Source organism: Notamacropus eugenii, chromosome 6, assembly GCF_028372415.1.
Source record: "Notamacropus eugenii isolate mMacEug1 chromosome 6, mMacEug1.pri_v2, whole genome shotgun sequence".
Classification (NCBI taxonomy): Eukaryota; Metazoa; Chordata; class Mammalia; order Diprotodontia; family Macropodidae; genus Notamacropus; species Notamacropus eugenii.
Genome location: NC_092877.1, coordinates 156,310,723 through 156,333,609, shown reverse-complemented (window position 1 = coordinate 156,333,609; position 22,887 = coordinate 156,310,723). Strand labels below are relative to the sequence as shown.

General features: G+C 34.4%; 1 protein-coding gene across 1 annotated transcript in view; it reads right to left on the bottom strand.

Annotated features, from left to right (window-relative positions):
- The window catches only part of GLRB (glycine receptor beta), a 152,931-nt gene that overhangs the window by 93,593 nt on the left and 36,451 nt on the right, over positions 1-22,887 (bottom strand). Inside the window, exons 3-4 of the mRNA XM_072621352.1 lie at positions 18,948-19,054; positions 16,049-16,116 (exon numbers count right to left, since the gene is read on the bottom strand). Of these exons, the coding sequence (XP_072477453.1) occupies positions 16,049-16,116; positions 18,948-19,054 (175 nt within the window). The remainder of the gene's footprint in view (positions 1-16,048; positions 16,117-18,947; positions 19,055-22,887) is intronic.

Sequence of the window (22,887 nt, the reverse complement as noted above, 5' to 3'; positions counted from 1 at the left end):
TTGAAATTTCCATTTTTCTATATGATTCGTTTGCAAAATAGTTTAATCATTTATTATACTTTTATTTGGAAATTAAGCCACTTAAAATTTTTTCTGAAGGCTAAAGAAGTTTAGCCTATTTTAATTTTGGCCTCTATAAACTGCCAAGTTGTGCCTGTCTGATCTAAGGAGAAGTGTTTACTCCTCTCCTGGCCTGTGCTCTCGTCTGTGAGTGACCACAAGGACTTTTTCTGCCCTGGAAATGTGAGGAGTATTCCCCCTCACAAGCTCTACTGTGCTAGTGCTCCTCCTTGGCTTGGGACTGCCACCCAAAACTGTAATCCATATCCAAGTATGGACAAAGCAACAGAGTTCTGCTCCATTGCTGGCAAAAAGACCTCCATAATCTCCTACTGACCAGTTGTTTGAACATCTTCCGATCTGAGGAATGAAAACTCTGTAAACAGCCACTGCTACTGCCATTGCTGACTCAGTCACTCTTAAGGCATGCTCCTGGTTTGATGGGGCTGGACCTATGCTGGCACAGCCTGGGATGGACTATGCTACACTTTCCCCCCCATGGGCAACAGGCCTTTCCTCTTGACTTTCTAAGCTATCTTTGTCTGTGGGCTAAGAGGTCTGGGAACTATCAATGCTGCCAGTGATTCAGTCACCAGGAAGCCTGATGTAGGTTTGCTGGGGCCTGATCTGCACTCCTGCAGCTTATGTTGGACTGCACTCCTCTCTCACCTTGGTGCAATACACCTTTCCTGGCAACCTTCCAAGTTACCTTGGACCAGAAATTTATTTCACTCCATATTTTTCTTCTTTCCATCTGCTGCTCTAGAATTTGTTTAGATTCATTTTTAAAGATATTTGGAAAGGCTTGGGGGGAGAGCCCAGGCAGGTCCCTGACTTTATTTCACTATCTTGGTTCCATACCCAACAATTTATATTTTATAACTCTTTAAGGTTTACAAAGAGTTTTTTCCTTCCTGAAAAAAAGTATCTTTTGAGGTAGATGGTATAAGTAGTATTATCCTTATTCTAAGAGGAAAGCAAAGCTATATAGTAAGTGTTGTGTAGCATTCATAGATTAATAGGACATAATACCTGACCCTAAGAAGATTATAGTAATAACATCAGACATGACAGAAACCCAAATAACCATAATAAGACAGTATTTGATAAATGCCACAAATAAAGAGTGAACATATGAGTTCAGCACAGATGGAAGGGGGGTTACTCATAGAAGAGATGGTATTTGAACCAGATGACAAAGGATGAGTAAGACATAAAGAAGTGAAAAAAGGGGAGAGGAGACAGAAACAGGAGGACATTCCAAGTGGTTAAGGAATTTTCTCAGGATCATACTAGTAAGTATTCATTAAAATAAAGATGGGGGGAAGATCCTATGGTAATTTTTCCACAAATATCCTAAATCCTTGAAAGATGAGACAACAGCGACAAATTTATTCAGTTATGCTATGGTTATTAATATCAAATGAGGCATAAAATGAGATGACCTCTTTCAACCATGACATTTGCACCTGTCATGGCAGATGCCTAATGCAGAATCCAAGTGGAAAAAGTATTTTCTATGAATGATGAGGTCACCTGGAATTTCCTGTTTTCAGACAAAATTGATTTGATTTCATCAAGTCTTAATAAACTGTAGAATCTCAAATAAGATCAATATTTATTCAAAATTGTCCAGAGTAACTTCACACAGGAAAAAATATAGATGAATGCAGGGTGCCCGTTAAGATTATGCTTTATGTTTGATGGGTACCTCATAAAGCTGATCTTAGATAGATATAGAGCTTCGAAACATACTATGTATGAGCAATTAACTGGACTAGAAGAGGAGACCAGGCTGAACTGCATTTAATAAAATGTACTGTGTTTTTAATGACCCATAACTTCTCTCTTAAAACAATACCTGACTTTATACATAAAAATTCTTCTGATGATGCTGAATACTAGTCTCCAAAACTTCCAGCTACTCAAAAAGCAACGAAGAAATACTTGATAGGGGTGACTAGATGCCGCATGTCTCCACTGAAGAATGTCCAGTAAAAGGGGTAGAAAGAATATTAGAAAGATGCGTTACCAGAAAAGGAGATGGGTTAGTCATATAGTAAGAGCAAGGGACAGTTATAGGAGAGCCAAGCACTGAAACGATCTCCAAGCAATGACAGGAAATTTAGGAGGATTTTCACATGTTGTCTGAATCAACTCTGGAATGCATATGTATGAAAGGACATGATCAATAGTATAATCCAGTATAGTAAAGCAGGTACATGACATTGCACCTAGCAAGTTGGGGCTGGATTCAAACATTCAATAAATGTTCACTGATTAATGATTGATTGATCACCCTGGTAATTACTGTTATTAAAATGCACACATTAAATGGGTCTGTATAGTAATGAGATGCATTTTATAATGACTCAGTCTCTAATTGCAATTAAAAAAAATGTTTTGAGCAATGAGAAAATTGTTGTAATAAGTGTATTCCTTTAAATAATAACACTCTTTTTGAAAGTGCTAAAATATATTGTTAGAAAACCATAACTTACTTAGGTAAATCACTTTAGCTTTCTGATAATCTTATCCGTAAAATGAGGAACTTTTATGATTATATGATTTATATTCATGCTACATGCATATTTTATGTCAACACATAAATAGTTACTTTATTATATCTTTTTCTGAATTAAACTGCACCCTTACAAGCTTCTTAGAGACCCTTAACTAAGGGAATAGATTATGCTAACACAGTCAGATCCTAAGACTGATGCAATATACTTTACCACAATTGTACATTATTAAGTAGCATATATATTTTATATCAAAACTTTCCTCATACTGATCAATCAGTTATTGTTTCTATATTTTTTTGGTTGTTCATAGATACTTGGAGGTAGTGGGACACCTCTTCTGTATCTGTTCGCACCCAACATGGAAAGTCCCTAATTTTTCTGCCAGTTAGAAATCTGATTATCTAATGTTGTATTCTTATTGTTTTCTTTTAATCAGTTTATCTTATTTGATTAATTATTTTTCAGTTTTATTTATTTATTTTTAGTTTTCCACATGCATTTTTATAAGATTTTGAATTCTATATTCTCCCCCTCCCCAAAGTGGCATGCAATCTTATATAGTCTATACATGTATAATTATATTAAGCATATTTCTACGTTAGTCATGTTGTGAAAGAAGAATTAGAACAAAAGGGAAAAACACAAAAAAGAAAAAAAAGAGAAAATAGTATGCATTCAGACTCCATAGTTCTTTCTCTGGTGGTAGATAACATTTTCCATCATGAATCTTTTGGAATTGTTTTATATCATTGCCTTACTAAGTCTGTCAAAGTTGGTCATCACACAATGTTGCTATTACTGTGTAGAATGTCCTTCTGGTTTTGCTTATTTCACTCAGCATCAATTCATGCAAATCTTTCTAGATTTTTCTGAAACCTGCCTGCTCTTCATTTCTTATGAAACAATAGAATTCCATTACATTCATATATGACAACTTGTTCATCCATTCCCCAATTGATGGGCATCTCCTCAATTTCCAATTCTTGGCCACAACAAAAAAGAGCTGTTATTAATAGTTTCATACATGTGGGTCCTTTTTCCTTGATTATTTTGAATGTATAAAAATCTCTCACCTCTTGATTTGGGGCCCAGTGCCAAAACTGGGCAATGTGCCTGCTCCCAACTTTTTATTCAATTGGTAAACATTGCTAACTAAATCAATATGCTCAAAAGGTCAAACCTTTCTTTCCTCAGTCGTTTCATCCTTCATCCATCATATAATGGGCCGCATGATTGACATTTGAAAAGAGAATGTATGACTATAATCATAAGAGTTATAAATTCAGAGATGAATGTGTCTTTAGAGAGTATTCAATCCAACCTTCTCATCTTAAAGATGAAATGCTGGGAAATTCTGGTGTATAGATAGAATTCTGAACTTACAGTGGGGAAGACTGAGTTTTAGACATTTCAGTCACTAAGTATTTTTCTATCACCTGCGATGTATCAGGCATTGAGCTAAACACTGGGGAAACAAAGAAAGGCAAAAGACAGTCCCTACTCTCAATGAATTCACAGTCTAATAGGGAAGAAAATATGCACAGAACTATGTACAATTAAGACATATATGATACAAATTTGATATAACTAATACAGGGAAGGCATTAAGATTAAGGGGAGCCAAGAAAGACTTCTTGAAGAAAATGCAAAGCTGGGACTTGATGGAAGCCAGGAGTCATAAATAAGGAGGGAGATTATTTCAGCCAATGAAAATGTACGGAGATGGAATATATTATGTGAAGAAGAGGGAGATGTCCAGTGTCACAGTATCTCCAAGTACAATTGAGGGGAGGAGAGGAAATGTAAAGTTTAAGAAATATTGAAAAGGGAGAAGGGTACCAGGTTATAGCATAGCCCTGGAGAAGTCCCTTAATCTCTTTCATTCTCATTATTTTCTTCTGTAAAAATGGTAATAATAATAATATCAGGGGCCTCACAGGCTTGTTGTGAGGAAGGTGGAGATGGAGAGACAAGCATTTATTAAGCATCAACTATGTGCCAGACACTGGACGAAGCACTTTACAAATATTGTCTCGTTCGATCAGTTGAGGAAACTGAGGCAAACAGAGGTTAAGTTATTTGCTCAAAGTCACTCATCCAATACGTGTATGAAACTAGATTTTAACTTAGGACTTCTGACTCTACGCCAAGTGCTGCACCAAATATGCCACTTAGCTTAAAGTACTTTGCAAAGTTAAAGTGCTATGTAAGTGCTAACCAACATGAAAGGCCTTAACCAGTATCACAAAGAATCAGAATTTGAACCTAGAACCTCTAGCTCTAAATACAACATGCTCTTCACTAGGTCAAGTCTCTTTGACTACATTTCATAGGATCATGAGAGCATAGATTTGGGACTGAAAGACATCTTAGGAGACATCTAGTATATCTCCCTCCTTCATTTTACAGATAAGGAACATAAGCTCAGAAAAAATAAATAATTTGGTCAGAGTCATACTAGCAATAAGTATGTGGTTTATTAATAATATTTATTATTATTAATAAATAATATTTATTTAATAATAAGGATGTGGTTTATTTCAAAGCTGCAATGTAGAGTGGCTATGCTATAGCCCAGAATTTTCTCTGACTGTCCTCTATGTCTGGGATGCTTTTCCTCCTCATCTCAGCTGACTTCCTTAACGTTCGAACTAAAATTGCATATTCTACAGGAAACCTTCCCTTACCTCTCGTAATCTGAGTGCCTTCCCTCTCTTAATTGTCCCACAGCTAACCTGTATATATCACTTACTTGTGTATTTTTGTTTGCATGTTTCCCCATCCCCAACCCATCCAACTGTAGGCTCTTGGAGAGCAGGGACTACCTTTTACTTATTTTTGTATCCCTAGTGCTTAGCACAGTTCCTGGCACATAATCAGCACTTAAAAATGTTTATTAACTGACTACTGGTTGTAGTTGAAAAAGCTGCCATGTTTATGCCATACCTCATTGCCATTTGTTACAGACCAAACCAGTTTGTCTGCCTTCCTCTTTCACAATAACACACGATTAGGTCACCTTGTGGGAAGCTGTGCTGTACTGCAGCCTTAAAATGTTTCCCAAACTGTGTTCTCTGCTTTCAGCTGTCCCATTCTGCAACAGCTGTTTAATCCTTTCCCTTAATTAATATCATTCTCCATGTGTTTAGGCCAGAGTTCTGTTCCAGTGACCACCACTTCAGTCTGAGTGGATTGGCCACTTCCCAAGGCCTCCTTGTTAGTGCCCATGCCCTGCTATTTAACGAAGCTAGGGAATGAAGAAAAGCATGTGTAAGTGTGATTGTGTTTTAAGCCAGTTTCTGTAAATACATCATCATTTTTTATTCATTAACAGGCTATGTTTTGGAGCAGAAAAATACTTCTTATAAGGCAAATATTACATGAAATGATACAATTTAAATACATATTTAAGATTAAATATTTAGGAAAAGATAAAATATATTTATATGTTTGGCTCATGTTTTTGTGAGTACCTTGGAAGGACTCTAAAAAGTTTGAATTTTTATTTTATCCATTAAGAGAGCTCTCTTTGAATCCGGTTCCCAAATTTTCAGAGCTTCTATATTTTTCTCATTGTGCAGTATAGGAACTTCTATCTAGTAGTGACTTCTTTCCTCAGTGGAAATTACTTAATTGTGTTTTAATTAGTTGGTGACAAATAGGACTCATTGCACATTTCTAATGACATGGTATTATGTGGATGATGAATGTTTTCCAAAATGGTGCAACCCAACATCCAAATCATACACTTTCTTTAGGCCAACAAAACAAACATTGTATAGGCAGAAATAACCAAGGGTTAATTTTCATAGGGACTTTTTAAAGGTAGATACCTGTTATACCAAGCACAGTCAATATTATCAGGATAACAATTAGGGCTACCTATCACTTTGCTTGCAATGCACATATGCCATCTTAATTGATGATTTGTTTGCCTTAAGTTGTGAACAGTCACAACAACAAACCCCAAGCTGTCCACGTCTGGGAAGGAAAGACATCAGTTCTCAAAGCAGCTGGCTGCATCACAATTAAAGGTCTGTCAGCAGCATTTTTATATACATTATTATCAATCTAGTTTCAGGAGGATTTAAAATTTAGCCATTGGCGAAGCTTAGTAATTTAATGGAAAGATGGAAATATAACAAAATATCAGTACTAAGCTCTTAAGTCATGCTTTAATTGGGTCTTGCAATAGTAAATTTAAAAAAATTATTTGGAAAATATTTCTTATGGCACTGTATCTAGTTTCAAAGATTTGTATTCACCTCTCCAAATAGTTGGTTTATATAAGTTCAGAGAGATGGAGAGGTTAAGGTAGTTGCCCTGAGCTATCTTTACATGCCAGTAATTTTTTTTAATTTCTATTTTTTATATGCAGTAGTTAAGCAGGACCCAAATTATTGCAGTGAAATAAAACTCTGTAAACTGAAGCTTTTGTGGAGAAAAGGTAACACCTAGACAGTTACATGCTTTTATTCATACTCATGAAATTATATTCTCACCCCTACTCACTAGTATCATTGAAATGGCAAGTGAAAAGGTAAATTAGAAGTGAGATCATATAGCAAGTGTAGGCAAAAGTAAGAAGAAAAAAAAAAAACAATGCTTCATAGCAGTTTCAAAAATTGTTTCAAAGAAAATCCCTGAAGACTTAGTAGGGGCTTTAAAATATACATTGAATTGAATGGAAGCAGAAATCAAATGTATGAAATTGGATGTTTTTAATTAATAAAAGCATACATTAGTCCTTTAAGTATCACCTTAATAAACATAATGATTAGCTCTAGTGAGACCCATTTAACAGGAATCCCTAAATGAAAAACACATTGGCTAGGGAAGCTGAAAAAAATGCCATTGGAAATTCTATGTGTGAGCAGTAACCATATTGAAGGTTTTTAGAAATTTCTAGAAGGAGAAAAAAGCTAAGGCAGGCAATAATGCTTATTTCAGATAAGGCATATTTCAGAAAAGAGGAAAATAAAATCTGTCTCATTTTTTGTTTTCCTCTATAGTAGGTCAAATGATGGAAAAAAGGGAAAATGTGGTGATAAAAGAATAAAGGAAAAGGAAATCAGAGGTTAAAAAAACACAACAAAAGGTTCCTGAAGAGTTTTAAGAAGCTTTAAGAAGAGTTTTGCTACATATAAGAAAGGAGGTAAATTCAGCTAATTCCAGAACATCAGATGGTAGAGAGCCAAAGAAGCACTAGCTAGTTCATAACAGCTCAGTTTGTTGCCTAAGTAAATATTAATTCAATTCCAAAATCAAATGAAAAATTGCAAAAGAAAGGCATGGATGTGCTGCATTCTTTTTCTAGAGGGTATTAAGAATTGGAAAAATTGGGAAAAAAGCACCTAAACCTAAAAAAAACCTAAATTACTCAAACATATTTTCCTCTGAGCAGGTTTATCTATAATTCTAGAGAGAAAACCAGAATTTGTGGTTCTCATTTTGTTCCTGCCTTCAGAAAACTGTGGAAATTTTAATTTAAGGAGTTTGTCTTGGCTTAAGGAAAAGGCAGGGAAAAGAAACTGGGGGGGTGTTTGAGGAGGAGCCAATCTTAACTAGCATAACTACAGTCTTGCTGACCTCTATAGCCTTATGCAAGCTAATTTTCACTATTATAAAAATAGGAAACGAATCTAATAAAATTAGAAGTAATGACTCTAGTGACTTTCAATTCAGATGATAAAACAAATGTGACGATATTATTAGGTATCACAATTAGTTAATTATTTAAATGTCTAGAGAAAATTAATCATATACAGGTTGATGCTATAAGTACAATAGGGCAGGTGCTAAGTTAGTCAAAATAAAACTCTAACATGAGTCAATAGATAAAAATCAAAGAGGTAAACTGATATATATGGGAAAAGTTGCAACATGTGAAATATAGGTTTTGGTTTTTTCTCCTCCTATACTGTTATAAGGCATTGATTGTAGATGGGAAAAAAGTGCTGTTGAAATCTATTATTTGGCTAAATTATACTCCCAATACTGCTGTTTACTAAATACATAAAACCTAACTGAATTTCCTACCACCTCCTACTATAGTCACAACAAACACAATTCAAACCTACTATTTACCTGCCACGTACTACTCTACACTGAACATACAAAATTTACCTTCTTCCATCTGACTTAGACTGAATACACAAAGCCCTGATGCACAAGGCCTTTTTTAACTGCACAAATATTGTGCCCAACATCTTTTAGATTACATCCATTCATTCACACACTCTCTATTCCAAATACATTGCCCTGTTAACCTTTCTCTGTATATAGCATCCCATTTCTCATCTCTCTGCTTTACACATTTTCCCAGGTCACTTCCTTATAAGGACAGACCACATATCATTGGTTCATTCAAATGTTACTGAATGCAGCTTATTAGTTAGGCAAACGTGAAAAGGCTAAATATGCTAAAATATGTACCTATGAAACTGAACCCTGCTATTAGAGAACAAGCTTCCTTAATTCACTAATAAACTTCTTTTACTTTTAATTTCGCTATTCACTCCATTCATATGGTAACTTTTGCTGTTTCCCTCCTAGCCTTATGTTTTTCCTTTTCTTTATGTCTTTCTTTTTCTTGACCTCATTAAAGGGCCATCCCCTGGCTACTTCTTAAACAGGCCTATTCAATGAATGAGCCTTGCCTCATCCGAAGTGACTAACAGGTCCAAAGTCACCCAGTGCATCTGGGTCATCTCCAGACATCAGTAATCACTTATAGTATGATGGACTGAGAAGGACACTTCATCTGAAGGTTGAAGATCTAGGCTAACATCACAGCTGTTATTCATGCATGTGTGACCTTAGGCCAGTGTGCTTATTTGGGAAATGAAGACATTAGACGAGATGTCTTCTCAGGTCACTTTTAGCTCTAAAACTATGTCCCTGTGAGGAGTGCATGTAGTTATGAGTAAAATGAGTGGGTATTGGAAAACAAGCACCAATGAGAAAGCACCTGAATTTTGTGCCTCTTTTTATTTAACAAGATAAGAGGGTTCAAGAAGCGATTTTAGTCTACACAAAGTCACATGTAAAGCCACTAGAGCCACTACGTGCCATAATTGATGGGGTACAGAGCTTGGAGTCAGAAAGACAAGTTCAAATCTGGTCTCAGATACTTACTAGTTGTGTGATCCTGGGCGGGTCATGTAACCTCTGCCTACCTTTTATGTCTACCTTTCCTCAACTTCAAAATGGGAATCATAATAGGACCTACATCTCAGGGATGTTATAAGAATCAAATAAGAGAAGATTTGTAAAGCACTTCTCATACTGTCTGGAACACAGCAGGTGATTCATAGATGCGTATGTCTTCCTTCCACTGTGTTACTAATGGAGACATATAATTCAATTAAATTCATTAAACATTTATTAAGTGCCTACTTTATACAAAGCACTATGCTAGACTTGGATATACAAACATACAAGAAACAGTACCTGCAGGCAAAGAAGCTCTTATTCTATTTGGGTGACAGAATAAGAGTAAACTAGTAAATAAATGTAAAATATATATGAAATTATTTCGAGAGAAAGAAGAGGGAAAGGGTGGATCGGGAAAGGCCGTATGTGGCAGGCTGGCATGATTTAAAGGAAGCTATAAATTCTGCAAGGCAGAGATGAGGAGAGATTGCACTCTAGATATGGAGATAGCCTGGAGATAAGAGATGGAACGTTATGTACAGAGAAAGATTAGAGTCCAATGTAGCGGAAACAGAGTTCGTAAATAAGAGTAATCTAAAAGAAGATCGAAAATATATGGGTAGTTTTATTTGACTCTTCCAGACTCCATTGGCAGTGTTCTTGGCAAGGATACTAGAGTGGTTTGCCATTTCCTTCTTCAGCTCATTTTGCAGATGAGGAAACTGAGGCAAACAGGGTTAAGTGACTTATCCAGGATCACACTGCTAATAAGTGTCTGAGGGCAGATTTATGTTCATGAAGATGAGCATTCCTGATTCCAAACCCAGTGCTATATCCACTGGGCCACCTAGCTCTCTAGCTTGTAGAGGAAAGAAGTGGGCTAATAGTGAAATCTATTTATAGAAACAGTAAAGGAAGTGTCACTTCCTGTGGCTAGAGTGTAGAGTTAGTCATTATGTGAAGATAGTATGGCATATTTCTAAGGAAGTAATGAAACTATTCCACCAAAAAAACCCATAAGTTGCCAATTTAAATCATTACACATAGTTGTCAATTTAACTAACTGGAATTTTTCCTAACGTGCTTCATCTCCCCCTTTGAACATAGTTTCTAAAGATACATTGATCTACCCAAGTTACAATTCAAAGAAACTAGGACATTTCATAAAATATCTTTGGGTAATCATTAGATGCTTTTTCTTTCCTTCGTTAATATTATTACTGGTTGTCCTTGATGAATTCTACCATTTTCCTACAACAATGACAATTCTCTTTACCTTGGAAGTATTTATTTTTATGATAACTACATCCCTATAATGACTTCTGAGTTTCCTATCTAATAAGCAACAATGTCTCAGGGCATTTGCCTTTGAGAAAACTGAATAAGTTCATAAAACATTATGGGAAAGGAAATATCTGGGGACTCTTGTTCATCTTCCCAAAATCTTACTCTTATAGGTATATTAGTGTTGAACCAGTGCTTTCCTCGTGTCTCAATTCTTTGCATATGCACTGTGTTCAAACGCATTAAGCAAACAAACAAAAAATACCATCACAAAAAAATGCTTGTATATAAAATTCAGTGCTCATCAGTTAAATATCAAAAATCACTTAGCAGTTGGTCAGTCAACAATCATTTCAGAGCTTACTATGTACCAGGTATAGTGTTAAGTGTAGGTTTACAAAGGTAGGCAAAAATCAATTGCTAACCTTGAGGATCTTAGCTTCTAACAGGGAAGAAAATTTAAGCAGCAGAAAAAAAAAACATTTTATATATATATATATATATATATATATATTCATGTGTGTATATACATAAATACATACATATTAACAGTGTTGGCACTGGGGAGCTGGAAAGAGAACTGGGAAAGGTATCTCTTAGAAAGCAGGATATGAGGTGAGGTGGGATAGGAAGAGTTAGATTCTGTTTCTCAACATTTATATCCATACAAAGTGAAAAAGAGATCTGAAACTTCAGACAGCCAATCTAAACCATCCAATTTTTATAACATTAGCACAATTAAAAATCATTTCCCTTCCACATGCTCTAAAATTACTACAACATTGTAGTTTATATACACTTAACACTAAGTACCCAGCACTGATCCCCCCACTGGGTGTAAACTGTACCTTCTTTGAGTTATCATTGCACTTGATCTCTCTTACTTATGCATGGACACATCATTAGAGTTGTTTGTGCACATATTTTGTTCAGCTGATCCTTGATGAACATATGAGAAGGGAAAAGACAGGCTTTCACAAATGGGATTCTATTTCTTACCACATCTTCACAGAAACACAGATGACTAAAAGGTAATAGAGAACTCAAAGCCCATCCTTACTATTGTTTCTTGTCTTTAACTGTTCATTTGATTCAATAAAGCAAAGCATCATCTTAAAGTGTTTCTTCCATCAGTGATAGATTCTTTGGTAAAGGAATTAATAGAATGCTCTGTTTGTTAATATCAAGGTAGGCATAAAAGAGAAAAATATTTCTATCAGAGGTATTTGATACTATCATATAAAATTTCCAGTTTTTGATTAGTAATTTTTCAGTTTTTTCTGACTCTTTGTGATCCCATTTGGGGATTTTTAGGCAGACATAATGATATGAGTTGTCATTTCCTTCTCCAGCTCATTTTACAGATCGCAAACTGAGGCAAACAGGGTTAAGTCACTTGCCCAGGATCATACAACTGGCAAGTGTGTGAGGCCATACTTGAGTTCAGGAAGATAAGATTTTCTGACTCCAGCCATGGAACTCTATCTACTGTTACTTCGCTGCCCCCAGAATGTCCAATTATATATTTCAAATGGAAGAGATATTCACTATACTTGATGAAGTCCTGGAGGTGCTGTTTATAGAGGGCATAGGGCTTCCTCAATGGGAGCCATAATCATGAAAAAGAGTTAAACTTAAATATCCATAATGCCTGTCTGATTACGATAGGTAGCCAGTCCATCACTAGCGATATCTTAAATGCTGCTGGGGGATAATGATTTGAATAGGACAGAGAAGGGCTAAACTGGATTTGGGAAAATTGATACTACCAATTATCCCTTGTTGAGTTGTTTTTCAGTCAGGTCCAACTTTTCATGACCTCATTTGGACTTTTCTTGGCAAAGATATTGGAGTAGTTTCCCATTTCCTTCTCCAACTCATTTTATAGATGAGAAAACTGAGGCAAACAGGGTTAAGTGACTTAACCAGGCTCACACAATTATTGCTTTTGGTTGAATTTGAACTCAGGTCTTCCTGACTCCAGCCCTGGCACTCTACCTACCATACTATCTAGCTGCCTCATCAATTAATTATATGCTTGTCAATCACTCCAGAGTTATCAATAACCCCAAACTTCTCTCTGAAACAAACAAATAAAATCATCATTATGATTCTGGTGATAATAATATGTATTCAAATCCTAAAGCACTTAGCAGATTGCCTAGCACATTGTAGGTTCTATACAAATGATTATTCTACTCTCCTTCCCCTTCCCCATCCTTCCTCCATTTCCAAAGAAGCAAAACTCTAAGTCATTCAAGGCCAGTGGAGAGAAGAATGAACTGACTGATGCTAACAATGGCAAACCAAAATAAAAATTCAGCATCAAAGACACCATCAAATAAACGATGGCCACAAAAGGAAGTGAACCAGTCTTGTACCAAATAGAAAGAATAAGAGATGAGTAGTACATTGATCCTGGCAAAATACCAAGAGACCTAGAGGAAAGCTCTGAACATTCTGGGTGGACCATTCTGGAGGATATACATATAAGTCTTGAGAAGAATGAGAAAGCATTGATGGATTATGATTGGCATCATGGTAACGATAAACAGCTTTGAAAGACTTATAAGCTCTGATCAAGACAATAAGCAACCATGATTTCAAGGGATTCAAACTGAAATGGGCTACCCACTTCCTGAGAGGTAATGGTAATAGATTCAGAATATGCTTATGTATATGTATGTATATACATATACAGATACGTATATGCATGTAAATATGTATGTGTATCTATATAGATTTATGTACATATACATATACACATACACATATGTGTATACATATATTTATAAATATACACATTTATTTGGACACAGTCAATTCAAGAATATGTTTTGCTTAACTATGGATATTGGTTACATGAGTTTTGTTCATTATGTTTATTTTTATCATTAGGAGGGATAGCAGGTAGAGGAAATGAATTCTCATTAATTGAAAAAAATTGAATTAAATTAAAAATAAACTATCTGAGGAAACAAGATATATGGGACATGAAATGTGAAGTAACACTGTAAGAGTTATTTGTAATAATATTAGATATGGTTCAAATCAGTACGAATTCTAAATGCCAAATGAATTTGTGAATTTAGATTAGAGTTCAATATGAAAAGGCTTTCTGCAGGAAATGGAATTTCAAATAAGTTGTGAGGGATGGATAGAATCTTAATATGGAGAAATGTGGGGAAGAATTTTAGGTGGGGGGAGCAGCAAAGGCACATAGTAAAGTAAATCATACAACTTGGGGGATAATGAACAAATTGCATGTTTCAGAATAGAGGATTTGTAGGAGATAAGTTTGAAATATTGAAAAAAAAATATTCCTAAATAATTGTAGGAAGTCTCTTTATTTTTTTCATTCTAAACATTTTTTCTCCACGTAATGGAATAAGACTTCACCTGAGTGACAATTGAGATATTGACATATCCACTGGATGATGATGAGGTATTACCAACCCCAAAATCTGAAGATACAAAAAAAACTACATTCAAGAAATACCCAACATAAATAGAAATTCTGTACTCAGACAGTAGAAGACAATGAAAATTAGATTAGGCGTCTAATCTTTTTTTACCACACTGGCAACTGAAAGCCACAGAAGATTTCTGAGTAAAGCAACAAATGTACTGGTTTTTGATGATTAATCTGTTAATTAGCAGTAATCATACATCATGGCCAGAGGGTCTGCCTTAGTGTTAGGAAGTGCTGGGTTTAAGTTTTGACTCTAACATGCTATCTTTGTACATGAGGACAAATCATTTGGTGCTCCAGACTTCTTGTTAAGACTGTGTTACTGAATGGTGCTGACCTATATGAGTGGGTGAAGTTTACATACCAGGAATTTTCTGTACAAATAAAATCAAAGGTTTAACCTGACTCAACAGTACTCACCTACCCCTCCAAAAACAGAAAAGAAAATATGGCATGGTCCTATGGGATAAACTCAAATGTGGAGACACCAGAAACCAGAAGATCAACCAAACTATTTCAGCCAGAGTCACTGGCCCACTAAATCTTCCTTAAATATACATTGGATTTGATCAAACAAGTTTTATATTAAGAAAGTATCACTTACCACTTCCACTGGTCTGCTAGGTAGTGAAGGCAGGTAGACTGCATTTGATTTCTGACCAAAATGTATACTCCAATACTAAACAGCAGTGTGTATTCTGCTTAGGAAACTTTTAAAAGAGAACATACACTGGTGTCTAGTTTGGGAGTATCTTGATGTTAATCTACCTTGTGCTATGAATTTTGAACTTGAGTTCAAAGTTTTCTTTAAAATCAGTCACTAGAAATATTCACATACAGACCATGAAAATAATGCCTGTCTTTGCTTAACTCACTTTACTTTTCTGTTTGTTTGTTTTTGTTTTTCCTCTAGGTAAAGAAATGAGATCATGTTAGCAAAATAATGCATCAAAGCCCTTGTACTTAGAGTATTATATATACTACTCCTACTAAGCATCCCATTGCAATTACTAGCAAGAATAATCATAATTCCAATCACATCATTTTCCTGTTGCTAGTCTGTAGATGACTTATACCATAATATCCTTGTTTAAAATTCATTACCAAGGCTCTAAAGCCCTTCTGTCTCTACCAAGATTTATGGCAAATATATATAACCACGTCATGACAATTGTAGCTTCAGTGTTCTCAGGGCATAAATTTTGCGCTGATCATAATCAGTTAGTTACTCAGGAATGTTAACTCTTTCAAACTTTTAAAGTACCATGTAGCATTGCAGTTACATTTCAGCTAGGAAGTAAATTAGACTCTGGGGAAAAATGAGTTCTCTCTTCCATACATGATTCATAAGGCCTTGAAAGTCTTCGAATATTTTACTCTAGCAACAGAGTAGCAATACCTAACCCATAAATACTCAAAACAAGAACTTAACCTTAGTTTTAATTAAAATCTCTTATTATCCCTTCACTAAAAAAAGTTTAGCTTTACAAAGTGGTAACAGACGAAAATAGGTAGAGTCATCTGGATGTGAATATTCATATTTTATTCTTACCATTGTTGTTTCTTGTATGGAGCCAAAGCTGTTAATAAAGATATTTACCACCACATCAACTGGAATACCTATAAATACAAAGATAAGCAGAGGAGCTTGTGTAAATAATATGGTCAGATTTTTTTTTTAATTTACATTTTGGTTTTTCAGAATCACTATAGTGTAGTCTCAAAATATTTTCTTCATTAGCAGCAATTATTAATGAAAATATTGAGAATCTGTCTAATGTAATACAACAAGTATTACATTCAGTCAGAGGAGAATTGGATTTGAATCCTTCCTATGACTTATGCTAGCTAAATCACCGTTGGTATGTCATCAACATCTCTTTGCCTCAGTTTCCTCATTTGAAAAATGCGGGTAATAATCCTACCTCAGGACCTACGTCAAAGTGTTATTGTGAAGACCAAATGAGACTACATATATATATATGTATATGTATATGTATGTATGAGTGTGTGTATAAATTTCTTTGCAAAGCTTAAAAATATAAAAAGTGTTACTATTGCATTGTAACGCCATCCCCAAACCTTTACATAAAACATGCTGAAAATGAACTAGATTTGTCACTATGCAGCAATAGTAATCACTGATTTTACTATTTACTACAAAAGGATATGTATAGATAGATAGAGATACATACAGGATACACACACACACACACACACACACGTGGATGTATACACAAAGGCATTTAAATATTGCTTGTTTTTTAAAATGTGCTTTTTTTAAGTTTCCTCCTATAAAAGTCATAATATTCATGTTCTTCACTGAAAAGATTCCCAAAATGTAGCTTAATGATTTGTCTATTTCTACCAATATTTTCAATATAGGCATTTTAGTCATATAGGGAAATTTACTTTAATCAAGAAAGTACCATGACATTTGTACTTAATACTGGTCATAAACCAATTTTTTTAAAACTTTGACTAATTTTTTTTTAAAAAGAAATCAGACTTGTATCCAATTCATACTGAAGCTGCTCACCTCACTTTCAAGAAAGAAAGAAAAATTAATATTTACAGAAGGAGTGCTTTTGCAATAATCCTGCTACCCCCTTTCTCTTTGCTTTGTGAACTTCTGGTGGATTGGGGAGGGGGCGATGCTAGAGGGGGGCACAGAGCAAAGGGAAAACGTGCAGTTGGCCTTTTAACCACATAACCACCTACTGATGAAAAACAGGTGGGGAATGGGTTTATGGTGGACATGTGACAACCCAGGCCATGGCTGATGTTGAAAGTAACTGAATAGGCCGTGGTAATGAACAAAACCCCTTATTTTTACAACAGAGTTGTGTAACTTTAGTTGACTCGAAGCAGCTGCAGACTGTTTTTCCCCTGTAAAGGACGAAAAAACCTTATGATGTTAATCTGATATATGTTCATACCTGTCCTTAAATGCACAACTGGGATTAGTGTTTTCCAGGGCAGCCTTTTCATATATTTCATTTCTAAATCATCAGGAATAAGGTCTGCACAATCTGCTCATGACTTTAATTTTATTTTATGACAAGCATGGCTTTAGTTCTCATAAGGTGTGGGGATAGGATTTTCTTAGAAGAGAAATAAGTCTTGCTTGTAGGAAACTCATTTCATCTTAGCCACAACGTAGCACTTTTTTGACCAAGCAGCTAGAAAGGAGAAATGGGCTTTTGTTTTCCCCGGTGATTTATTTACTAAAATGTAATTTCTATATAAACCAAAAAAAAAGCTTCATTCTTTTTTTTTTTTAATTCATACCTAGGTGTAGGCATCATGGTACATAACCCTTGTGAAATTGTAGTCGTAAAGACCCTGTTTTGGTCTCTAACTCTGATACTTACTGGGTTTGTGACCATGAACAAGTATTTTAACTTCTTTGTCTATAAGTAACATTTGATCATCTACAAATTCCCTTCTAGTTCTAAATTTATCATCTAAAATCTAAGTCATAGAGGGGCTCCCATCTGTGCTGATAAAGGGAGTTTTTCACTTAGGAATTTACACATCAGATCCTTAACTGAACCATCATGATCTAGGGCAAGTATTGATCTGTTAAATAAACTGTGGCAACAGTTTTATCTGTTTATTTTTGCATAAGTTCTAAAGGATCCCTGGAGAATAATTATAATAGTAGCTAGTGTATGTGTGTGTGTATGTGTGTGTGTGTGTGTGTGTGTGTGTGTGTAATATTTTAAGATTACAAATCTTTTTACAAATACTACAAAACTTCCTCAAAAGATTGAGGGGCAACAATGAAGAAATATTCTTTCAAAGTAAAACCTAAGATTTTTTAAATAATACATAACAAACCCATTGACTACCATCCATTTACATAGACATTTATCATCTTAAAGCATATGGACAATATTAGTTATAGTCAAACTAACATACATCTAGTAATAATGTGAGATCTTAATCATATTAGTATATTCTCATTCAAGGAATTAGGTAACTACAAATTTAATACAGGCTGCTTAGTTTTTCTGTTCAAAACATTTTGGTGTTTTTCTCCCCCTATTCCTCCTATAAGGTTAAGGGCAGTTTTAAAATTATCTCACATTTTAGTATGGTTTATTTTCATGCAGACTGCTTGTCAGAGGACAAATCCTATTCTCTTAAATATAAATATGAATTCAAAAAATCTAATTTAACATTTAAAATTCTATTCCTCAACACTAGGATTTTATCAAACTTTATTCCTAAATCTTAGAAGTATCCAGTTGACTATAGGAAACACATACATACTGGAGGGGATAATATAAGCATATAACTTGTCAGTTCCAAATGATTCCACAATTCTTTTTTTTCCCATCCCTCCTTCCAACTGAGAAATCTTTTATACAGATTCTTATATTACACTTATAAATGGATTTAATTCTTAAGATTCAAAGGATGAAGATACTTTAATAAAGACAAACCTTTGAAATTGGGCCTGATCCTGGGGTCATAACTGACTAATAGTCTATTCAAAATATTGCTTGTGGAATTAGCTGGTACTCTGGCAAGGTCTTCAGCTGACTGTTGCCTATAAAAGAAAAGAAAAGAAAAGAAAAGAAAAGAAAAGAAAAGAAAAGAAAAGAAAAGAAAAGAAAAGAAAAGAAAAGAAAAGAAAAAGAAAAATTTAATGATTACTATTGAAATAGCAAGCAAGAGTAAGTATTAACATTAAGGAATACCTCTATACCCATGCCAAAATGCTGATCTCAAGCTTTCTGACCATAATCTACAACCAATGTAGTATTCCATTATATACTTCTATAGAGAGTTAGATCTTGCCAGAGGATTCAGAATTTCATCATAAATGCATCATCCAAGCAAAGACTTTCACACATTTTAATTTCAGGGCCACCATCAATAAAAATCATCTGAAAGATATTTATAAACCATCTATTATACCACCCATTATGCACCATTACCCTAAATTCCTATAGATCAAATTAAACCAAAGCATTCCTTACACTTAAGGAGCTTGTAACATATAATCTGGAAAGGCCTAAAAGGAAAGACAAACTCTGAGAAAGTACATGAATTAAAGAGATGATTTGAAAAATGTTTAGTATTAATATAATGCAAGGTAAGCATAAAAGTCATCAAAGGATAGGTGCAAAGGAGAAGGTATTGAAGAGGGAGACAGAGCATAGAGAAGCAATAACTTAATGGTATTGGCTATAAGTGCTTGTATTCCAAGCAACACCAAGTTCATTTCACTGTATTCATCATTAAATTGTTGTGTTTGGGGAAAAAAAGGGGATATACTGGTAAGAAAATATTTAGCCAGATAATTTCCTCTACTGATCATAATATCAATAAGATACAATTATTATTGTTTTCACCATGCATGTAAGAATTCCTGTCATTTCTTCAATAGCAGAGAAAGTCAAGTTTTATTTAAATATGACCTTAGATATGTACTAGATATGTGACCCTGGGCAAGGCACTTTGCCTCTGTCTGCCTCAATTTCTTCATGCAAAAAATGGGCATGATAGCACCATTCTCCTAAAGTTGTGAGGATAAAATGAGATATTATTTTTAAAGCATTTTGCAAACCTTACATTGTGATATTGATGTTAGCTATTATCATTGCTTTTTTCAAATGATTGACTTTTGATCTGACAACTTTAACTGAACAAGTTACTTCAGAGCATTAAAGATCTAAAAGATTAGATGAGTCTATTGAAGATTCTTTCAAAATAAGTTAAAAGCACATTAACTCCAGGCCTTGGGATAATGATTCACTATTTGACAAAATCTGCTAGGAAATCCAGAAAGCAGCCTGTCGAAATTTAGGATGAAACCAGAATCCCATACTGTATATCGCATAAAGCTCCAAATAGATTAGCGACATTGTAAACGAATTAGATGAGCAAGAAAGTTCTTTCACAATTATGAATAAGTGAAGAGTTCATCACCAAACAAGGGATAGAGAGCAATAAAGAAGATAAAACGAGCAATTTGGATAACATAAAATTGGAAAGCTTTTATACAATCAATTAAATTAAATGGCAGTGGTTAACTGGGAAAAATATTTATAGCAAGTTTTTCTAGTAAATAGTCCATATCCATGGTACATAAGGAACTGATTTAAATATATAAGAGCAAAAGCTATCCCCCAATCAATAAATAGGCAAATGAAATGAACTAGAAGATCTCAAAGAAAAAAAGTGAGGGTTTTCAAAAGCCACATGAAAAATAAAATGTTCCAAATCACTCATAATAAGATAAATACAAATTAGTACAACCCTGAATTTCTACCTCAATCCTACAAGATTGGGAAACAACAAAAAAGCAAAACTGATTTTTTTTATTGTTGTTGGGTATGGATGGGAAAACAAATATTGTTAACAGAACTGTAAATTGGTTATGTTTCTAGAAAGTAGCTGTCCCCAAATCATAAACTATGCGTGTCTTTTGACCCAGTAATATTGTTCCTAGTCCTATATTGCAAAGAGATCAAAGAAAGTGGAAAGGAATCCATAGGAACAAAAATATTTACAGTAGCTTTTAACTGTGGTCCAAAAAACCTGAAATTAAGAGAGTATCTACTAATTAGATATCTAAACATATTTTGGCATATGAATATTTAGGAATGTTTTTGTACTATAAGAAATTACAAAATGGATGGTTTTAGAGAAAGCTGGGGAAAGTATATGAACTGACTCAAAAAGAAATGAGTGGAACTTGGGTAAAAATTCATGCAATAACAGCAATGTAAAAAAAAAAAAATCTTTAAAAGATTTAAGAACTCTGATAAATGCCCGAAGGACTAATGATAAAACATGCTACCCACCTCCTGACAGAGAAATACTGTACTCAAGGTTCAAAAGTAAATATATATTTTTGGCCAGTGTCAGTGTGGAAATAAATTTTGCTTAATTGTACATAATTAATACAAAAGCTTGGGGTTTTGTTTGTTTACTTAATGTGCTGGAGGAATATTGTTGGGAAAGATAATTAGTCATATAGTTGTCAATAAATAAGAAAAAGAAAAAAGGGATAATTTAAACATTTTAATATACAGAAGAATTTTTTTTTAAAGTCCAGAAGGAACCAAAGTCAAGAATAACAGCTTTAAAAATTGCAGATTGAATTTATTATATACTTAAGAGGAAAAACAAGCTGCACGTGATAGTCATAGTTTAACGCACAATTCTCCTGCCTACCCCATTCCAACTATACATTTTTTGTGTGAATATTCAATTTCTATTTGGTATTTATTAAGTTTGGGACCTCAACATAAAAAAAAAAAAAAAGAATCGAAAGCTGAACTCATCATGTAGGTGTCACAGAACAATGTTAAATTTCTTTTCCAGATAAAAACATTATCTTTATCACATACCATTCATTTTTTATATTTAGATAATACTCTGGAAAGGCCTAAATACTCTAGAAAAACTAAATTGTGAGCAAAACCACAGAAGCTGCACTTGTAACTTGTTCATTTTTCTTTTTTTTTTTTAAAAAATGTATGTAAAGCATACAATTCCTGGAAGTGGTCACTTTAGTTCCATCTAGCAAAGGCTTTCAAGACAGGTTTTATGTTATGTGTAATATATAATATGTAACAAATAAAGTATCCATAAAGATAATACTGGTCCTATCCAACCCAATGAGCATTCATTAAATGCATAATATGTGCAAAGCACTGGGGATACAAAGACATAAATGGAACCATGCCTTTGCCCAAGGAACTTACATTCTACACCTTGGCAATATCTTGACCAATGCCTGATCTAAGTCACTCAATAAGAGGTGTCTTATACAGTAAGAGTAAGGGGAAGGAGGGGAAGGAGTAGAAGTAGATTTGAGTGTTTAGGGCGGTACTCGAATTATTTTAAATTTTCTTAGTAATAACAGAAAAGAGGATCTCCCTAGTTAGTAAATGAATTTTCACTAGACCAAATTATAATCTGATTCAAATTAATGGGACCCTACTAAATGCAAGGAATTATGCTAGGGTAAAACAACTGGATGAGATATAATCACTGCCCTAGGTAGCTTATAACCTACTAAGGAGATAAAATGGATGCAAGTAAATAGAATACAAATTAAAACAGGATAAGTGTGTATCTGGTATAGTAGATAGAGAGTGAGTACTGCAGTCAGGAAGATCAGAGTTCATACCTGACTTATACTGGCTATTTGACCTTGAACAAACTATATAACCTCTGAATGACTCCACAGAATATCAAGTACAAATAAGAGTATTGTGTAAAATAAATTAGCAATCTGCATCAGTGAAGAGTTTCCACAACAGGAGTTCCTTACACTGATGAAATCATAGATGCAGACCATGGTCTCTGTGCCATCATCCCTCCCCCCAACCCTACAAAAAAATAATGTGAATGATTCTTTAAAAA